Raw genomic sequence first — 18,314 nt, forward strand, 5'->3', positions numbered from 1 at the left:
ATTTTGCAGATTAATCCTTTGTCCGTTGATTTGTTTGCAAATATTTTCTCCCATTCTGAGGGTTGTCTTTTCGTCTTGTTTGTGGTTTCCTGTGGTGTGCAAAAGATTTTAAGTTTCATTAGGTCCCATTTGTTTATTTTTGTTTTTATTTCCGTTACTCTAGGAAGTGGATCAAAAAAGATCTTGCTGTGATTTATGTCAAAGAGTGTTCTTCCTATGTCTTCCTCTAAGAGTTTTATAGTGTCCTGTCTTACATTTAGATCTTTAATACATTTTGAGTTTATTTTTGTATATGGTGTTAGGGAGTGTTCTAATTTCATTCTTTTACATGTAGCTGTTCAGTTTTCCCAGCACCACTTATTGAAGAGACTGTCTTTTCTCCATTGTATATCCTTGCTTCCTTTGTTATAGATTAGTTGACCATAGGTGCGAGGGTTTATCTCTGGGCTTTCGATCCTGTTCCATTGATCTATATTTCTGTTTTTGTGCCAGTACCATATTGTCTTGATTACTGTAGCTTTGTAGTAGAATCTGAAGTACAGGAGTCTGATTCCTCCAGCTCCATTTTTTTCCCTCAAGACTGCTTTGGCTCTTCAGAGTGTTTTGTGTCTCCATACAGATTTTAAGATTTTTTTGTTCTAGTTCTGTAAAAATGCTACTGGTAATTTGATAGGGATTTCATTGAATCTGTAGATCGCTTTGGGTAGTATAGTCATTTTCACAATATTGATTCTGTCAATCCAAGAACATGGTATATTTCTCCATCTGTTTGTGTCATCTTTGATTTCTTTCATCAGTGTCTTATAGTGTTCTGAGTACAGTTCTTTTACCTCCTTAGGTAGGTTTACTTCTAGGTATTTTATTCTTTTTGTTGCAATGGTGAATGGGATGGTTTCCTTAATTTCTCTTTCTGATCTTTCATTGTTAGTGTATAGAAATGCAAGAGATTTCTATGCATTAATTTTGTATCCTGCAGCTTTACCAAATTCATTGATTAGCTCTAGTAGTTTTCTGGTGTCATCTTTAGGATTCTGTATGTATAGTACCATGTCATCTGCAAACATTGTTAGTTTTACTTCTTCTTTCCCAATTTGTGTTCTGTTTATTTCTTTTTCTTCTCTGATTGCTGTGGCTAGGATTTCCAAAACTATGTTGAATAATAGTGGCAAGAGTGGACATCCTTGTCTTGTTCCTGATCTTAGAGGAAATGCTTTCAGTTTTTCACCATTGAGAATATTTGCTGTGGGTTTGTTGTATATGGCCTTTATTATGTTGAGGTAGATTCCCTCTATGCCCACTTTCTGGAGAGTTTTTATCATAAATGGGTATTGTATTTTGTCAAAAGTTTTTCTGCATCTATTGAGATGATCATATGGTTTTTATTCTTCAGTTTGTTAATATGGTGTATCCCATTGATTGAGTTGCATATATTGAAGAATCATTGCAAACCTGGGATAAATCCCACTTGATCACGGTATCCTTTTAATGTGTTGTTGGATTCTGTTTGCTAGTATTTTGTTGAAGATTTTTGCTCTATATTCATCAGTGATATTGGTCTGTAATTTTCTTTTTTTGTAGTATCTTTGTCTGGTTTTGGTAGGAGGGTGATTGTGGCCTTGTAGAATGAGTTTGGGAGTGTTCCTTCCTCTGCAATTTTTTGGAAGAGTTCGAGAAGGATGGGTGTTAGTTCTTCTCTGAATGTTTGATGGAATTCATCTGTGAAGCTATCTGGTCCTGGACTTTTGTTTGTTGGAAGATTTTTAATCACAGTTTCAATTTCAGTGCTTGTGATCGGTCTTTTCATATTTCTGTTTCTTCCTGGATCAGTCTTGGAAGGTTATACCTTTCTAAGAATTTGTCCATTTCTTCCAGGTTGTCCATTTTATTGGCATAGAGTTGCTTGTAGTAGTCTCTTATGATGCTTTGTATTTCTGTGGTGTCCGTTGCAACTTCTCCTGTTTCATTTCTAATTTTATTGATTTGAGTCCTCTCTCTCTTTTTCTTGATGAGTCTGGCTAAAGGTTTATCAACTTTGTTTATCTTCTCAAAGAACCAGCTTTTAGTTGTATTGATCTTTGCTATAGTTTTCTTTGTTTCTATTTCATTTATTTCTGCTCTGATCTTTATGATTTCTTTCCCCTTGCTGGATTTTTAAGTGCTCCAATAAGAGGTCCATGTGACAAATGTGTATAAAAAGTAAAGTATTACATAAATATAGGTCATATTATTAATGACAATAATTACAGTCTCTAGCCATTGCCTTGGTGCTTTTAACAGGCATGGTCCTTGGTTGAAATGTATGGAGCTATTAATCTTCATCACCTTTTGAAAAGAAGAGGCATCTACTCCTAGGGTTTAATTCACTAATGAAGAGGGATTACAGGGGTCATCTGCCAGGGGGCCATCCCCAACTTTTTGTTACATGAATTAATGGTATGGAAGTCCACAGAAAACTGTCCATTAAATGGAGTAAAAGGTTTTTAAGGTAATTACTCAAAGCTCTTTTGGTTGCAAGTGACAGAAGCGTAAACCAAAACAGTTCCACTAAAAAGAAAAAAAATTTTTGGTTCATATATCTGAAAAGTCCAAGGATATCTGGTTTCAGGTATGGTTGGAACAGGGAGCTGAAACAATGTTATTGTTGTTTTCTATTTCTCAGTTTTGCTTGTTTCCGCTTCTCTTTGATTGTTGATCTTGTCTCATTCTCTCTCGTTTTTGATCAGCTTCCCTTTGGGGCCATAAGTAATAAGCTCTAGCGTTCCTTCCATCCAGCACTGTGCTTCCAAGAATCAGACAGTCTTCCCCAGTTGCCCTAGAAGAAAAGTCCCAAGGAGGACTTCTAGTCATGTTAGGGTACTGTGTCCATCCCTAAAGGAATCACCATGCTAGGAAAATGGACCCACTGGTGGCTCAGGACTAGTCACATATCCATTCCCACTGGGTAGCGATGGCACTGCCATCAGTAACCCTACTATAGGTAATGGAAGAGTAGGACGAACCAAGAGTAGGATGAGATCAGAAGAAAAGGTGTAGGGGAAAAAATAACAGCTTTCTCTGTGTACCTATGGGCAAGCTTACTTAGTTGGAGCTAAGTTCAGGTGTGTTAGCTTTTCTGACAGTTTTTTCCCCTTTGGGTTTGGTCCCTTAGGTCTAGCAGGTCACTATTGGATATAATGACAAAATGGACTGTTTCATTATAGTTCTAAAGAGGTTATAAACTACAGTTCTAACTGAAGTCCTTGATAGCCTTTAAAGGTCAACAGACCAAAATTATGCACAAGAATCTTGTTTTCATCTACATTTTCTGGGGAGAGGGTCCATAGCTTTCCTCACATTAAAAGGCTTCTGGTGAACTAGAAGATTAAGAAGACTCCAGTGTTTCTCAACGCAGGTACCAATGATATTTGGACAAGACAGTTTGTCATTGTGCAAGATGTATAGCATCTCTGGCCCATACCCCTTAAATGCCTGTAATACCCCAAACTTATTATGATAATCAACCCCGTCTACCACATTCCAACCACCTACAGTTGAGAAACAAGATGAGACTAGGAGTCTAGACTCAATGTTTCCTGCATGTTTTACATTTCCTCTCCCTTCTGGCAGAGAATAACACTTTTGTTTTTTAAACTTTTAACATCTAATTTCCAGCAGTCTCTATCATGGAATCTGGGATCCCATATTCATGAGCACAAAAAGCCTATTTTTCTTAGGAAGGTTCATGTTCTGTCATATTTTAATGGTATGGACCTAATGTGAACTTAAAAATGCCTCATGTGAGGCAAACTAGCAAACAGCCAACTCCTGGGAGGTGCCCATTATTAGTCTAGCCTCCTTAGAGTTTTCTCCCAGGGTGATCATTTAATTTATTACTTTTGAAAGGACAAACTCACAGATGAAGTGTTAGTCTGAAAGGTATATCTTCAAGATCTAATAAATAAAACTGACCATTGAGCAGCATTTTTATAGATTACAAATCACTCTCTTGCATTTGACCTTGCAACAGCTTCAAAAAACAAGTTTGCCAATCTCCTCCTTTACAGATGAAGAAATTAAGTCTTCTAGGAATCAAGTGACAAGCTGACGATTACACAGCACTTTAGAGAAGGACTCGGGATTTCAACTGTGGGTCTTAGAACTTTAAAAGCCACCCTCTAACTCTCTACTTCCTCCCTGATGCCTCAAAACACTTTTAAAAGGAGGAAAACACTCTACTGAAACTAATCAGAGGGAAAGACTGGAAGTTCAAACGAGCCATAACAGAGCCTGTTAATCTGTTACCTAAATGAGTGCCGGGAAGGTGGGGTGGGGGTGGGGGGTTGACGCTTGTACATTTCACGATCCCCACAACTGCACGTCTGAAATGTCAGGACAATCTCATTTGAACTCCCAGCCAACTGAGAAATTAAAAGCAGAAAGTGACGACGCTGTTTTGTAACTTCGTGCGTTTTAAAATTAACCGCACCTTTCAAGTACCGCTTTAGATTAGAAGTGGCTAATTGGATAAAGGGGAGAGTCATCCAGATGGCTGAACAGTATTGTAAAAGCCCAGATTGAGTTAGTTACGGAAAAGGAACGCACAAGAACACTTGCTACAGTACTGTTTTACTTACAAAGTGAAGGAAAGTTCCTCCACTCAGTTCCAAACCGAGGACAAGTGGATTTGTCGCAGCAGCGCTGGGAAGCATGTAGCCTGACAGAAAGTCTTATTTTAAGGGAGGCTTGAAGGCTGAAACTTTTCAGTGTCAAAACCCTTTTTTTAAAAAAATAAGGACTTGGCGTGCCCTCGCGAATGTGTGAGCTGGGAGGAGGAGTGATGGTAGGAGAGCAGGGCTGAGTCCGTTCTTATTAATATTAAATAGCCACGTCTGTACCGTTGAAGCAAGTGGCGAGAGAGGAGGGACAGGAGCTGCTGACATTGACAATGAATCCAAACAGGAGTTGCACTAGCGGTGTCTACCACGTTGCCTCTGCCCTCGCTTGGCCTTCTGGGAATTGTAGTTTTAGGGGCAGCGGCTTTCCTGGCAAGCCGGGAGTACCCCGCCCGGCAGGGACTACAGATCCCAGGCGGCGCCGGGCAGCCGCCCCTCCCGCCTGGGTGCGAGTGTAAACTCCGGGCGCCTGGGTTGGCGGCCGCCGCGGGCCAGCGGGCTGAGCTCTGCACTGCGCGGGGGCGCACCGCTCGGGGGACCCAGGCCCCGCCACCTCCCCTCCGGCCCCAGGCTCGCTTCTCACTTTGGAGCAGTGGGAGGACGGGAAGCGGGAGCCATGCAGTCGGAATCGGGGATCGTGCCGGATTTCGAAGTCGGGGAGGAGTTTCACGAAGAGCCCAAAACCTATTACGAACTCAAGAGTCAACCTCTGAAGAGCAGGTGAGTGGTGACAGCTGGAGGGAGGCGCGGCCGGCGGCTAGGGAACCCCGCGCCTCCCACCCTGGGGCGAGGAAAGCCGCTCGCCGGGGCTCTGGGACAAGGACCCCGTGCCCTTGCCCCGGGGCAGAGGGCGAACTGATCCCCCGCAGTTGGGGGCCGTGACCGCTGGGCCGGTGCGCTAACGGGCTTCTCCGCCCAGGCGCACTTTGGGGGCGCGGCGGGCAGCCCGGGACGGGCCGCGCGGACGAGGGGACCCTCGGTTGGGGATACCAGCTGCTGAGAGCTGTTGGGGGCTGGGGAGTGCCGCGGCGCGGAGGTGGGGGAGGAGGAGCGCCGGGCCCGGACGCTGTCCGGATGGGAAGGAGGAAAAAGAGTTTCGAGTGAATCCTTTTCCTGAATATCCCAGCGGGCTGAACACTTGGAGAGGGAGAGCTTGGGGTGGATCGAGCGCGATGTTAGAGGGAAGCAATTAGTTCCTGTGTTGTTGCCTCTTAGGAGTCCGACCACCCCTCTGGGAAAACCCGCCCCAGGCGGCCTCCAGGTGAGGTTTCCCAAGGCCCGCCCCTCACCTTCCCGGCCGCTGCACCCCAGCGCGGGAGGGGCGGGGGGTGGCGAGCAGCCGGAGGGGGGTGGCGGGAGCGGGGGGGCGTGTCTCCTCGTCCAGCTTGAACTCCTCGGGCTATAGGGTTCCGTTCAAATGCAGGCCTTCCCTGGAGGGGAAGAAGCTTTCAGATGGAGGGTTTGGGGAGTGTCCCCTGTTGGGCAGCGACAAGTGTTTAATTCTCTGGGGATTTAAAAAACTTTTTGGGAGAGGAATGAAGACATCTGCTGTTCTGGCGCCCACCCCTAGTGCCCACTTCCTATGCTGGCTCCGTTCCCACTCGTCCATCGGAACGGGTTGGGTGTCTTCCTTTTTCTCTGCCCTGTGGCTACTCAGGACATTTCCAATGTTTACTAAGAGGGAGATGGTCATTTGAGGCCGTGAGTAGAGAGGGTTTAGTTCCACCTCTCTCAGTGTGAGGTAAGATGAGGCTGAAACTGGAAGGTTCTGCAGTGCTTCTGCACCCTTCTCAGACCTTCCTTCCCGCCCCTCTCGGTGGGTAGGGCCTGGGTGAAGGGCCCTGGCTGGCCGAGGGGAGGAGGGTCCAGAAATCAGGGTGAATCAAGAGAGACAGCTGAATCAGGAGTGAGGTGGTGTGATCTTAGCTGCTGGGGCACATGGCTCTGGTACTTGATCTAGTGGAAAGTGTAGCCAGGTTTGCTTCTTTCGGGGCTGTGTGAGAGTCTGAATCCACTTCAGGGAAGAAAATGTGGGAACAGCGCACCCACTGACTGGGTGGCTGAAGCAGCCTCTTGGCAGATGCTTAACAGAGATTGGAAGGAAACCTCCTGTGCAGTTAGTTGCCTAAAACCAGCCTTTAGTTGATGGTTTCTCTTCATAATGGCTGTTTTGTGTGTGAGCCTAGATTGTGTGCATTGGGGGTTGGGGGTGTGGAGTAATAGTGTGTAAAGGGTATTGTTGGTTATGCTCATTGGGGCTTTATCTGCATTCGGCTGAAGGGACCAGTGTTTTACCGAGCAGTCTCTGCTTTTGCTTCTATAAGCAAATGCTTACATGGCCAGAATGAGGGTGTGTGTGTGTGTGTGTGTGTGTGTGTGTGTGTGTGGTCCTGAAAGAAATAACCGGACTGTTTGGAACCTTTTTGATGGTAGCTGATAAATAATATAAATGAGTTTGAGAGAGCGAGGAAAATACCATCTGGAAAAACCCAAGTGAATGTCATGAAACTCATGTTGGAGGATTTGGGGCCTGTTCTTTTTCAGAGTCGGCAAAAAAAAAAAAAAAAAAAGAAGAAAAAGGCTTGCAAGGGTTGAACGTCCTCAGGAGCTAGCTTGCACGTGTAAAGAAAAATTCGGGGATGTGGGAAGCTCTGGCTTCACACGTTGAAGCTGGAAACAGGTGCGGGACAGAACTGGTGTGCAGAGGAAGGCTAAATTAAAAACGCTGTAAAACTTGTCTGTGGAGCAGACACATGCTCTTTGAAATAAACCAGTGAAATAAAATCTGTGAATAAATATATGGGGTTGGCAAAATTTCCGTATAGTACTGTTTTCCACAGTTGTCTAATGTACTGTCATCAACATCTGTTGTATGACTCTACAAGGGCTGCACGTTCAGGGCCTCCTCGTGGCTTTTTGTCGTTAAGTCTTTGCCGGGGCACCTCCCTTTTTTTAATTTTGCTTAGAAAAAGTTGAAATTGGAAGGTGAAGACTGCTGCAACTATTTTGTCTCTCAGTTTTATTTTCTGGATTGTCTCTTGGAGTTGAAAATATGTCTAGAATCTGCCCACTTGTCACCAACTCCTCTGCCTCCACTTTGGTTCAAACTGCCACCCGCCCTCACCTGGGTGACTGTCCCTTACCTGGTCTCCTGCCTTCGTCCTTACCCGCTTTCAGTGGTTTTTTCACACAGGAGCCAAAATGTTCCTGTTAAAACTGGTGTTCAACCTAGGAGTGATTTGCCCCCCAGGTGTCATTTGGCAATGTCTGGAGACATTTTTGGTTGCCACAATGGATGGGGGTTGCTACTGGCCTCTACTAAGTAGAGGCCAGAGATGCTGCTAAACATTCTCGAGTACACAGGACAGCCCCACAATGAAGAATTATCTGACCCCAAATTGTCACTGCTGAGGTTGAGAAACCCCGTGTTAAAATGTGTTACATCATGTCATTCTCTCCTCAGAACCCTCAAAACACTCCAGTAGCTCCTAATATCAGTAAAACTCGAGACCCTTAAAATGGTACCAGGCAGATTGTATGGGAAAGCTTCCTGTCTGCTCTCACTGTATCTCCTGCTGCCACTCTCCTGGCTCCCTCTGCTCCAGCCAGTGTCCTCACCATTCCCGGAATACTCCAGACCCTTCCACCTCTGGGCCTTTGTATGTTGTACTTGCTGACCCCTCTTTCTGTCTTTGTCCAGAGAGCAATAGCATTCGTTCCTTCCCCAACCAACTTCACATCTTCCTTTAAATGTCATTCCCACCGAGCCTACTTGACCACGCTCTATGCAGTAGCTCTCCCTCCAAACTCTCAGTCTTCCTCGCCCTGCTCTGTTTTTTTCCATAGTACTTACATTATAACATAGTCTATACTTTTCTAATGTGTTACATTTATGATATGTTTCTCCGCACTAGACTGCAGGGTCCAAGGGGGCAGGGACTTCTGTCTCTTCCTTGTTTACTGTGGTGTCCCCAGAGCCTAGAACAGAGTTTCTCAACCTCAGTGCTGTTGACACTTTGGACCGGATAGCTCTTTGATGTGGGGCTATCCTGGGCATTGCAGGATATTTAACAGCATCCCAGGCCTCCACCTGCTAGAGGCCAGTAGCTCCCCTCCCTCAGCTGTGACAACCAAATTTGTCTGCAGACACCACCAATGTCCACGGGGGACAGACTCACCCCTGTTGCAGGTTGACTGGCCTAGGACAATGCCTGGCCCAATAGTGTTTTGTCGTTTGAATATGTGTTGCTTTGTCCCTTTGCATCCCACTCAGGATGGGGGGTTTGGTTCTGGTTTCTTTTAAAATAGGTATCCACCAGGGTCTGTCCAAAGAGGAGTTTTATATTCTTCATTTGGGCTAAGCTCAGATGTGCAGGTGTTTGATGAGGAGAGACAGTTTCATTCCTAACCCAGACCTCCTGGCCTTTAGGAGTGTGAAGCTGATGGATTTACATGATGGGAACCCCGTGTTGTTCACAGGGACGGGCAAAGCTGTGTCGTACGGTGGAAGACACACACTATGAGAAAAGGTTCTCATGAAGAACTGTTTGCAGTTTGGTTCCTCCCCAAAGGTTTTTGAAACATTTGTGTGTTCTCCTGGGAATGAGCCCTGAATGGTGAGTGGCAGAGGAAGAGTGCCGAATATGAGGGGGTGAACCCAGAGTTCACACGTTGGCACAGTCGGGTCAGGGTCAGATGTGGAACTGTTGAATGGGCTCCTAGCAGGGAAGGGACTCTGTAGGGCTTTGGGTCCTGAAAAAAAAGCATTAAAAACTATGGTAGCATCTTTCAGGTTCATGGTTCTTTTGTTTCATTTACGCGGTGCTAAATTCTGTGATTTTGTAGCTGCTAATGCCCTTTTCCTGGGCAGACTTCAGAATTGGCTTAATCTAATTCCAGTTTCTCCTCTACTCAAAGTTTTAATAACGGTTTAGATAATGGTTATTTAACTTCCCACAAATAAGAAATGGGAATGAAAGTATTAGGTTTATAATGGCAGGACGAGATACAGCAGTGTTTCTCAAATGCTGATTCAAAGAGGTGTGTGTGAAGCAGTCACAGGTTTGTGTCGAAATGATAAAGAAAAAAGCTGTTGTGTCACATGCACGCTCACACACACGTATTTCTATGCAAGGCTACTGTCATTTCTTGGACTTATTCTGAGATTTTTCCCTCCTGTCTTCCTACTAAACATACCCTTTCGTTTATGAAATGATAATCCATTCTTGGCAAGACAACTGTCCATCTTTTATTGATTTCTGAAAGTTTTCTTGATTTTTTTATCTGTCCAATCCGCAGGGAGCTACTTTGCATGGAGATTAAGAGCATTGTTCTGGCATTTCTGTCTGTCCCTAAGAAGCTGGGTGACCTTGGGGAGGCTGGGTGACCTTTAACCTCAGTTTCTTCATCTGGCAAGTGGGGGGGCCTGCCTCCTAGTAGGAGTCTTAAGGACATTAACTGTGATATTGGCTATGGAAAAGTATTAGCATGGTGCTGGGCACATGGTAAGTGCTCCGTAAATGTTAGCAGATGTTGTTCTTGTTGTTATTTCTTTATTACTTAGCAGAGAGTCCTGACCTTCCAGAAAGGGTTCGCGTTTGGTTGACTCTGGCTTTCTTCTCTAAGGCCAGTGTTTTTATGCCATAAAATTACCCCACGTTTGGTAAAACCCTTTTTGCTTTCCTCCGAATGAGGTGCTGCAGATAAATCTTTCACATTTTATAATTTTGATCGAGTCCTTAACAGTTTCTTTACGCTGGTTTAAAAAAAAAACAGTTGTGGTGTCAGCACATACATACAAATTCATATGCAACATATATCTGTTGCGTACATGCAAATTAATACCAATAAACCCAGCTAACGTTAACTGAGGCCACACTGTGTGCCAGCCTCTGTTCTAAGTGTTTTTATGTGTGTTAACTTTATCTTGCAAAACCCACATAAAATGATAATAATAAATGAGAAAAATAGTGTTAATTATAATTTTGAAAACAGGTAAAACTTATGCAGTGCTTACTACATGCCAGGAATGCTTCTGAATATTTTACTTGAATTAACGCAGTTAATTCTCACTTCAACCTTTGGTGTATGTATTTTTATTATTCTCATTTTACAGAGAAGAAAACTAAGGCGTAGTAAGTAGATGGGCCTGGATCTGGCTCTGGGCCCGTGCTCTCATGCGCTGGTCTGTGCTGCCACGTGCAAGGCGCGGGGCCTGCCCATGGGGAATCATGCTGCACCTTCTCCAAAACTTGCCTCAGTGGGGTGAGGGAAAGAGAACATGTAGATCCAGCCCGACAAACAGGATGGAGTGTGATCACCGTGGGGCGTGGGCATCAGCAATGGGAATTTAATAGAGGAAGGGAAATTGAGGCTCAGTTTTGTCACTGAATAAGCATATTCGATTTGGCCTTGAAGGTCGAGCAATACTCAAATATATTTCTTTATAACATTAAATAAAATGTTAGACGCCTTGGAAGGCATAAGCTTAAAACAGACTTTTAGGATTTCTGATTGCCTTTTATATTTCTAACCAGAATCCCAGCTCTTCCTTGTGGTCTTTGGGCACCTGGGGTGGCAGAGACTGGATGCATGTGGACAGGTTCAGAAGTAGCTGTGCTTAAGTGCTGTGCCCATGGCTTTGCCACTTAACACCCGTGTCTGCGTTCAAGACAAGATGCTTAGCCTCTTGGAGTCTCGATTTCTTTACCTGTAAAGTGGGATCAGTAGAACCGTCCTCTTAGGGTTGGTGAAGTTTTAAAAGTGAGAAAACACATGTAAAAGTGCTTTGCAGGGTGCCTAGCACATGTTAGTAGGTAATATCAGTTCCTTCTCTTCTACTTTACCATGATTGCAATTTTCCCCCTCCTTATAACAACAATAAAGCATGTACAGAATTACGTATCTGAAGCAAAATAGACAAGATTGGGGTGCCTTAACCTGGCAGGTGTTCAGATCTTATTATGCAAATTGCTTGTGTGATATGATTAGATGGAAAACTTGATTAAAGTGGAATTCTAAGTGTTGGTTTTGTGTGTTATTGGAGATTTCCTTTTCCTGAGTACTGCTATTTATAGAATTATTTAAGTGTATGTATGTGTGTGTGTTTTTAATTCCCTTTTGAGTTCTGCAGGGCAGTTTGCACAGGCTGATGTTTATATCTGCTCCAGTTGTGCAAGAAGTGGAAAATATCCTTTTTTTAGAACAGGTCACATGTGCTTACTGTCAGGAATAGGACCTCAGTGTAAAAAAATGTATCTTGGGACAAATCAAAGTTACTAAATTTCTGCTTCCAACTGCTTTGTTTCAGAACTGGCAGTATTAGGATAAATAATAGGGGGGGAAAAACTCTGGCTAAATGTTTTTTTGTCATTTTTCAAGGACAGTAAGCAAGAGTTTCATTTATTTTGTGTGTGTGTTTTACGTATGAAACGTACTTTGCTGTTAGGTCCATCTCATCAAACTAAATTATAAAAATATGTTTGACTCATCTCCAAATATGCATTATTTGAAGAAAATAGTCCAGAAGATGGGTCAAAGATAGTTAATGTAGTCACCACAGGCTTTTGAAATTGTAAAGACAAATGTGAAGTTTATAAGGAGGATTTTATGAGTCTGGTGAACACTGTGTACTTGAGGGCAAGGAATTAAAGCAAGCCATGAAGTCTGCATCTTTCCTGAGGCAGCTGAGGGCTGAGGGTGAGAGGACCTGCAGGCAGGTCTGGGATCTCTGTTGAAACTCGCACACCTCTTTCTGTTCCTGAGGACTTGGGGAGGAGGACCACGCTCCTCGTTTCTCTAGGTTGGGTCTTTTTTTTTTTTTTTTTGGTGGTACGCGGGCCTCTCACTGTTGTGGCCTCTCCCGTTGCGGAGCACAGGCTCCGGACGCGCAGGCTCAGCGGCCATGGCTCACGGGCCCAGCCGCTGCGCGGCATGTGGGATCTTCCCGGACCGGGGCACGAACCCGTGTCCCCTGCATCGGCAGGCGGACTCCCAACCACTGCGCCACCAGGGAAGCCCTAGGTTGGGTCTTAAACATGGCCTCCTTCTTTCTTTGCTGCGTCTTTTCTTCCGTGACCTTTCTTGCACATCATGAAGAATAAAGACGTACACCTTTGGAGTGTTTACACAGAAGTTGAACCAGGGCAGGCTGAGAGGGATGCAGTGCTTTGGAGAGTGGTGATACCGGTGAGAGAAAGGCACACAAAGATATAAATGGTACCTCAAAGTCGTGAGCTCCTGTTGTCTTCCCTAAGTCATTTCTAAAACATCCCTCACTCACTTTCAGCAAAGGCAGTATTACTTTGGGGTCAGAAGGACCTGGATTTGTTTGTTTTTCTTCTCTTCCTTCCCTTCCTCCTTTCCCTCCTTACAACACTTATTTATTAAGTGCCTATCGTGTGACAGCTTTTCGCCAGCTGTAGGGAATCAAAAGTAGAACCAGACAGACTAGGTTCCTGCTAGTATGGTGCTCCTGTCTTGGAGGTGGGGGCATAGCTAATAATGAACTAAATAGATGAACAAGATAAGTTTTGGTGCTATGAAAACTAAATAGAATGTTATTGATAGAGTGTGACTGGGAAAGAAGGGGCTTTATTGGGTGGGTCTTTAAGAATGACCTCATGGAGGAGGTGATTTTGAGGCACTGAATGTCTGAGTTAAATGTGCAGATCTTGGTGCTGTCACTCATTAGCTGTGTGACTTTGGACAAGTTCGCCAACCTCTCTGAACCTGGGTTCCCTCCTCTGTAAAATGGAGCAATAGCTACCTTGGAAGGGTGCTGTGAAGATGAAAGGTAATGTGTGTAAAGAGTTAACAGTAGGCTTGACCTTTATAGTTGCTCAGGAAGACACATAGGACTGGTTTAAGGTAATTGTAAGGTAATATATGAATCGTAGAAGAAGAAATGCAGACATTAATCTTCCCCATAAGTGTTTATAACTTGGTCTTAAGTGTTTTCCTAATGTCAAGTGAGTCAGAGATGTATACTTGTCTTCATAAATCTACCCCTGGACTAAACGTGGAGATGGGCCTTGTTATTTTTGTTATCCTTTCTTTCCTCCAGGATCATCTTACTTGAATTGTCCTCTTGCTCATCTCACTGTTGTTGCACTGAGATCATTCAGGTCTGAGCATACTTCCCTTATGTTTAGTTTAGGAATGATTTTTGGCTGCATTTTGAATTACTTTTTGGCACAAAGGAGAGGTCCAAGTCATCTAGGATTAAACAGTAAAACCTGAGATTGATTTCACCAAAGACGCACACCACAAACAAATGACCCATGTAGAACTCCTGACTCCCAGTCCTGTGTTTCAGCCCCTAGATCACACGCTTCCTGTCTACACTGATGTGAAAATGTCAGCGTTGGTGCAGAAAGGAAAAGAAGCCTCTTCTCCCACACACCACTTCGACCTTTCATTAACATTGACATCCACAGGCAATGGTGTGTTTTTAATTCGACCCTTTATGAAAGAAATCTTCAAAGCATTCGAATTTCAGTAGCTGTGTTCTTTAATTGAAGTGCCCACGGAGTGGTAACTTTCAAAAGGAAAAAATCCTGGGTCGTGTGGGAACAAATATTTTAAATCCAACCATAGTGAGTTGTAGGTTTAGGGAAGGCAGTGGTAGAATCATGTCTTTCTATAAGAAAATTGTGGGTTATTGAGCAATTTCAGGAAGGCATCTGTGGCCTGGGCCCTCCCCGCCCCCTCCCCAGAGTGGGGTAACTTGCTGACTCATTCACACACATTCCCCTATTTTCCCACATGGTCAAGGGCAGATGGGAAAGGTGTTGTCGCCACTGGTGGGAGCATGTGTAGCTGTTGTTTGTAGGATAGGTTTTCCTTCTGGGAAGCTTAACTTGCTTCCATGGGAAGAAGATTTGAGGCAGAGAAGATTTATTAAGCCCGGTGGTTAAGGTTGTATGTGAGATTAGGATAAAATAGACAGACAGGAATGCTATATTTACTTCGGTACCTTTATTGTGATATGTTCCTAAATATTAACTGGTTCTAAAAACCATGTTTTTCAAAACATACATTTTATTTTTATAACTGGTGATTTGAAACTTGGTTTAGGGAAGAGCACACAGAAATCCTAAAGATGATTTTCCTGTTTAATTTGGAATCTAGTACAGTCCCCATATAGTCTACCTGGGCACCTCAGTGAGATGTGGCCACCTTGTTCCTCTTGAGTGAGTCTGTCCCAAACAGCTGGAGATAGTATTCACAGACACACCAATACTGTAACAATCCCTTCTCCATCAAAAGGACTGGGTATATTTTTGTTCTATTTTTTTGCATTTGAAGTTTTTCACCAATGATGAAAAGGTATTATTTCAGGGTCAGCTTTGCTCTGTGGTATTACTAAGCCTGCATAATCACACCACCTAAATTTAGAATATTAGCACCTCAGCCAATAGAACACTTTGCAACAAATTTATAATACTTGGGGCAGAGAATGACTATGAATAAACATTAAAATAGTATTGGCCAGTTAGGGTCATTTACTTTCAAGGGAAAAGGATGACATCAACTATGCATTCTTGAAAATTCTATTTATTTTTCAAGGTAGAGTTTACAGTAGCTTATGTAAAACAGTCTCTAAAAATATAAGCAATTGGCACTATTCCTGGTGACATTCCAAATAAAAGTTGGCCCGTTTGCTGCAAAGAAGTGTGCTTGGAGAGTAACTTGGAGAGGTTGGCCACTGGCTTGTGGTGTATTGACAATCGGTGGGTAGACTTTTTGGAACCACATCTTGCATCACCTTGGCATGGTCATTAATCCACTGGTCTTTAGGTAGATAAACACTAATCATGTGTTATCTAGATAAAGGCTAGATGTATAAATGCTAAACGATGGGGTCTTGGAATGCAGTTCTAATGATACTGATTGTGTGTGGTTGTTTTAAATCCTTGTTGATTCAGAAATGAATGAGAGAGAGGATTTGATGGTGCTCGCTTGGTCATAGTAGCATAGTCACTAAGATGCATGCTTTAATGGTAGGGGGCTGAGTGGCAAGTACAATTAATTGGGATTTGTTTCTGGGGTCAGCGATGCACAGGTCACTGCTGGCTTAGGGTATCCCTCTTGCTTACTCTTGGGTTCATATACCTGACATCTTTCTGATCAGATCTCACTGGCAGCCAGCTTCCCTTTGCTTATGCATTTCCCCTAGTGGACAGTAGAGGAAATGTATTTTGCCTGCCTGTAGTCACTTTTCCAAATTCTTATAACAACCCCTTCCCACATGCTTAGCCCACGTGCTTGAGTGTCATGGCTTTGGGGTGGAGAATTCGACACAGACTTAGGCACTCTTCTGTATCACAGGGATTGCTTTCAGGGAGTTACACGTTGACTGATGTCACGCATCCCAGGGATTTGCTTGGGTGCTAACAGAAAGAGAGTCTCCCTTTATTTCTGTTGATCTTGAACTTGGGAAGGTGTTGTGCTCGAGAATAAAGCCTTATCTCCGAGGCAGAGAAAAACAAAGCCCTTGTATTGGGTTAATGTTAGTTGCTATAAGGAAGTGGCAGGCGATAGTCACATAGGTAGTAGTTCCTGGTTGGCAGACAGCTTTCCTCCGTATGACAAATCAAGAACCCAGTCTCCGTCTATCTTCTGGTTCTGCCATTGCCTAGAACCCTGGCATCTTTTGTGTCTGGTGGTGGAAAGGAAGAGGAGAAGGCACAACTAGGGTCCCAAAGTGACAGGCATCACTCTTGCTCATATTCTTTTGGCAAGGACCAGGTTCATACCGAGATCTGGATGCAGGGGTGGGAACTGGGGAATAGAGACCCCAGCTGGGTGTCAACACCACTGTCCTAGAAAAGAGAACACCCTTCCCATGGATAGCTAACCTTCATTGCCATGGCCCTAGTAGTAGGATTTTGGCTTCTGGATCAAGTTGTGCCTATCTTTGGTTAGGTTTATCCTTGGAATTTTCTGTTATTTTATCAATAAATTCTTTTTCTGAGTAAAGACGGTTAATTTGGATTTCCTGCCACCTGAGTGGGGGCTGCCCGAGCTGATCCGTTCTCAGAATCCCACCTCTATGCAGTGCTTCCTATTCCAAGTTCATGGATTAAATCACTGCCCCACTTTCCAACAGCAACAGTACATCCGTCACTACCACCACCACCTTAGAGCAATGGTTTTCAAAATGTGGCCCGCAGACCAGCAGCTTCAGTGTCACTTAAAAACTTGTTTGAAATGCACGTTCTCGGACCCTACTCCAATGCCTCCTGAATTGGAAACTGTTGGTGGGGAGTCCCAGCAGTCTGTGTCTTTTAGCAAGTCCTCCAGGAGATGCTGATGCACACTCAAGTTTGCAAACTACTTCCCTAATGCTTTTACCATAAATCCTTTGTCTCCACATTAAATCGTTCCTGTTTTGGAATGAAAAATATCCTGGATTGGAGTGCATTTCGTAAAAAACGCCATGTTGCTTGTTATGGTCAGGCTAGAGATGATCATTGATAATAATCACTCACTGATTAAAAAAAAAAAAAAAAAAAGGAAAATCCCCTCTAGAAAGTTAGCTATCAGATTTAGGTTAATGAAACCAGGTAGGATGCTTGGTTGTCCAGATGTGATCTCTAAATAAGAGACTTGGAGTTAAGCTAGCTGTACTACCATAAGGAGCCCTGGCCCAGATCTTGGAGGGTTGTAGTTTAATGGAGACTCACAAAGTGTGAAACTTGAAGCACACGGCAGTCACTTGACTGAATGATTTGGTGGAGAAACAGGGTAATGGTGGTTATGAGTGTGCCCACATGACCGAATTGTTTTTCACAAAATTTCTGCTGAATAAAATTTGAAATACGACTGTCAGCCTGTTTTCCCTTCTTAATGAATTCCAGACAGTTTGTAGAGTGTGGGAGCTTCCAAAACAGAGGGGCGGGGTGACTGCGACCAGGCAGCCTCTGTTTTGTCACATGTTAGGGTGTCCTGACATAACAGATCGTCTCCCTCATCCTGAATCTCACCAGGCCATCCTCATTTCAGGCGGAGAGGGAAGGGCAGGGTCAATGTTGTATCAGACAAGTAGGACCTATAGGGCAGTTCTGGACTCCTTACTTACCAGGGGATTCAGCCTACTCTTATTTTTAATCCACTAAAACCCAAGCATTTTTATTTTTATTTTTTTCCTTTTGCTGCATGCTGACCTTCTCCAGACAAAAAGCCCTGATGCTTTTTGGCAAGGAATCTGCTCTTATTGTAAACGGGTTAAGAGCTCTAACCAGTCGAAGAAGTCTAGAGTTTTGGGTTTAACCTTCAGAGAGAAGAAGGATTTTTAACTTAAATTTCAATTTGACCACTTACTAGCTTTTCTCTCTTTGGGCAAGTGATTCTTGTAGCCTCTATTTCAACAGAGGACTAAGTGGGGTGAGTGGATAATAGTATGATCTAAGTTGTAGTTAATTGTGCGGATTAAAGGAAATACTTGAGTAAAATCCTCAGGCCGAAGCCTTGGTTCTTGTGCTCGTAACCGGGCCCTCATTCTGGTTCCATCTTTGCCCACAGCACCAACAAGGTTTTTTGACTTGAAATGACTTTTTAGTTTCAGACGCTGTCATTAAGAGAAAACGACTCAAAGGCAATCAGCAGGAAATAAGAGGGTCCACAGAAGAGAAGGGAAGTAGGGCCAGATCATCCCTC

The 18,314-nt window shown here is 43.8% G+C and overlaps 1 protein-coding gene across 5 annotated transcripts in view; it reads left to right on the plus strand.

Annotated features, from left to right (window-relative positions):
- Nucleotides 1-5,142: 5,142 nt before the first annotated feature.
- MITF (melanocyte inducing transcription factor) overlaps nt 5,143-18,314 on the plus strand; it is a 224,225-nt gene continuing 211,053 nt past the window's right edge. For 4 of the 5 annotated variants that reach the window (XM_060022885.1, XM_060022887.1, XM_060022886.1 and 1 more), the window contains exon 1: nt 5,143-5,372. In XM_060022885.1, coding sequence (XP_059878868.1) covers nt 5,269-5,372 — 104 coding nt within the window. In that variant the 5' untranslated portion in view covers nt 5,143-5,268. The remainder of the gene's footprint in view (nt 5,373-18,314) is intronic. The other variant, XM_060022891.1, reaches the window with a different exon arrangement.

Source organism: Delphinus delphis, chromosome 10 (genome assembly GCF_949987515.2).
Source record: "Delphinus delphis chromosome 10, mDelDel1.2, whole genome shotgun sequence".
Taxonomy (NCBI): domain Eukaryota; kingdom Metazoa; phylum Chordata; class Mammalia; order Artiodactyla; family Delphinidae; genus Delphinus; species Delphinus delphis.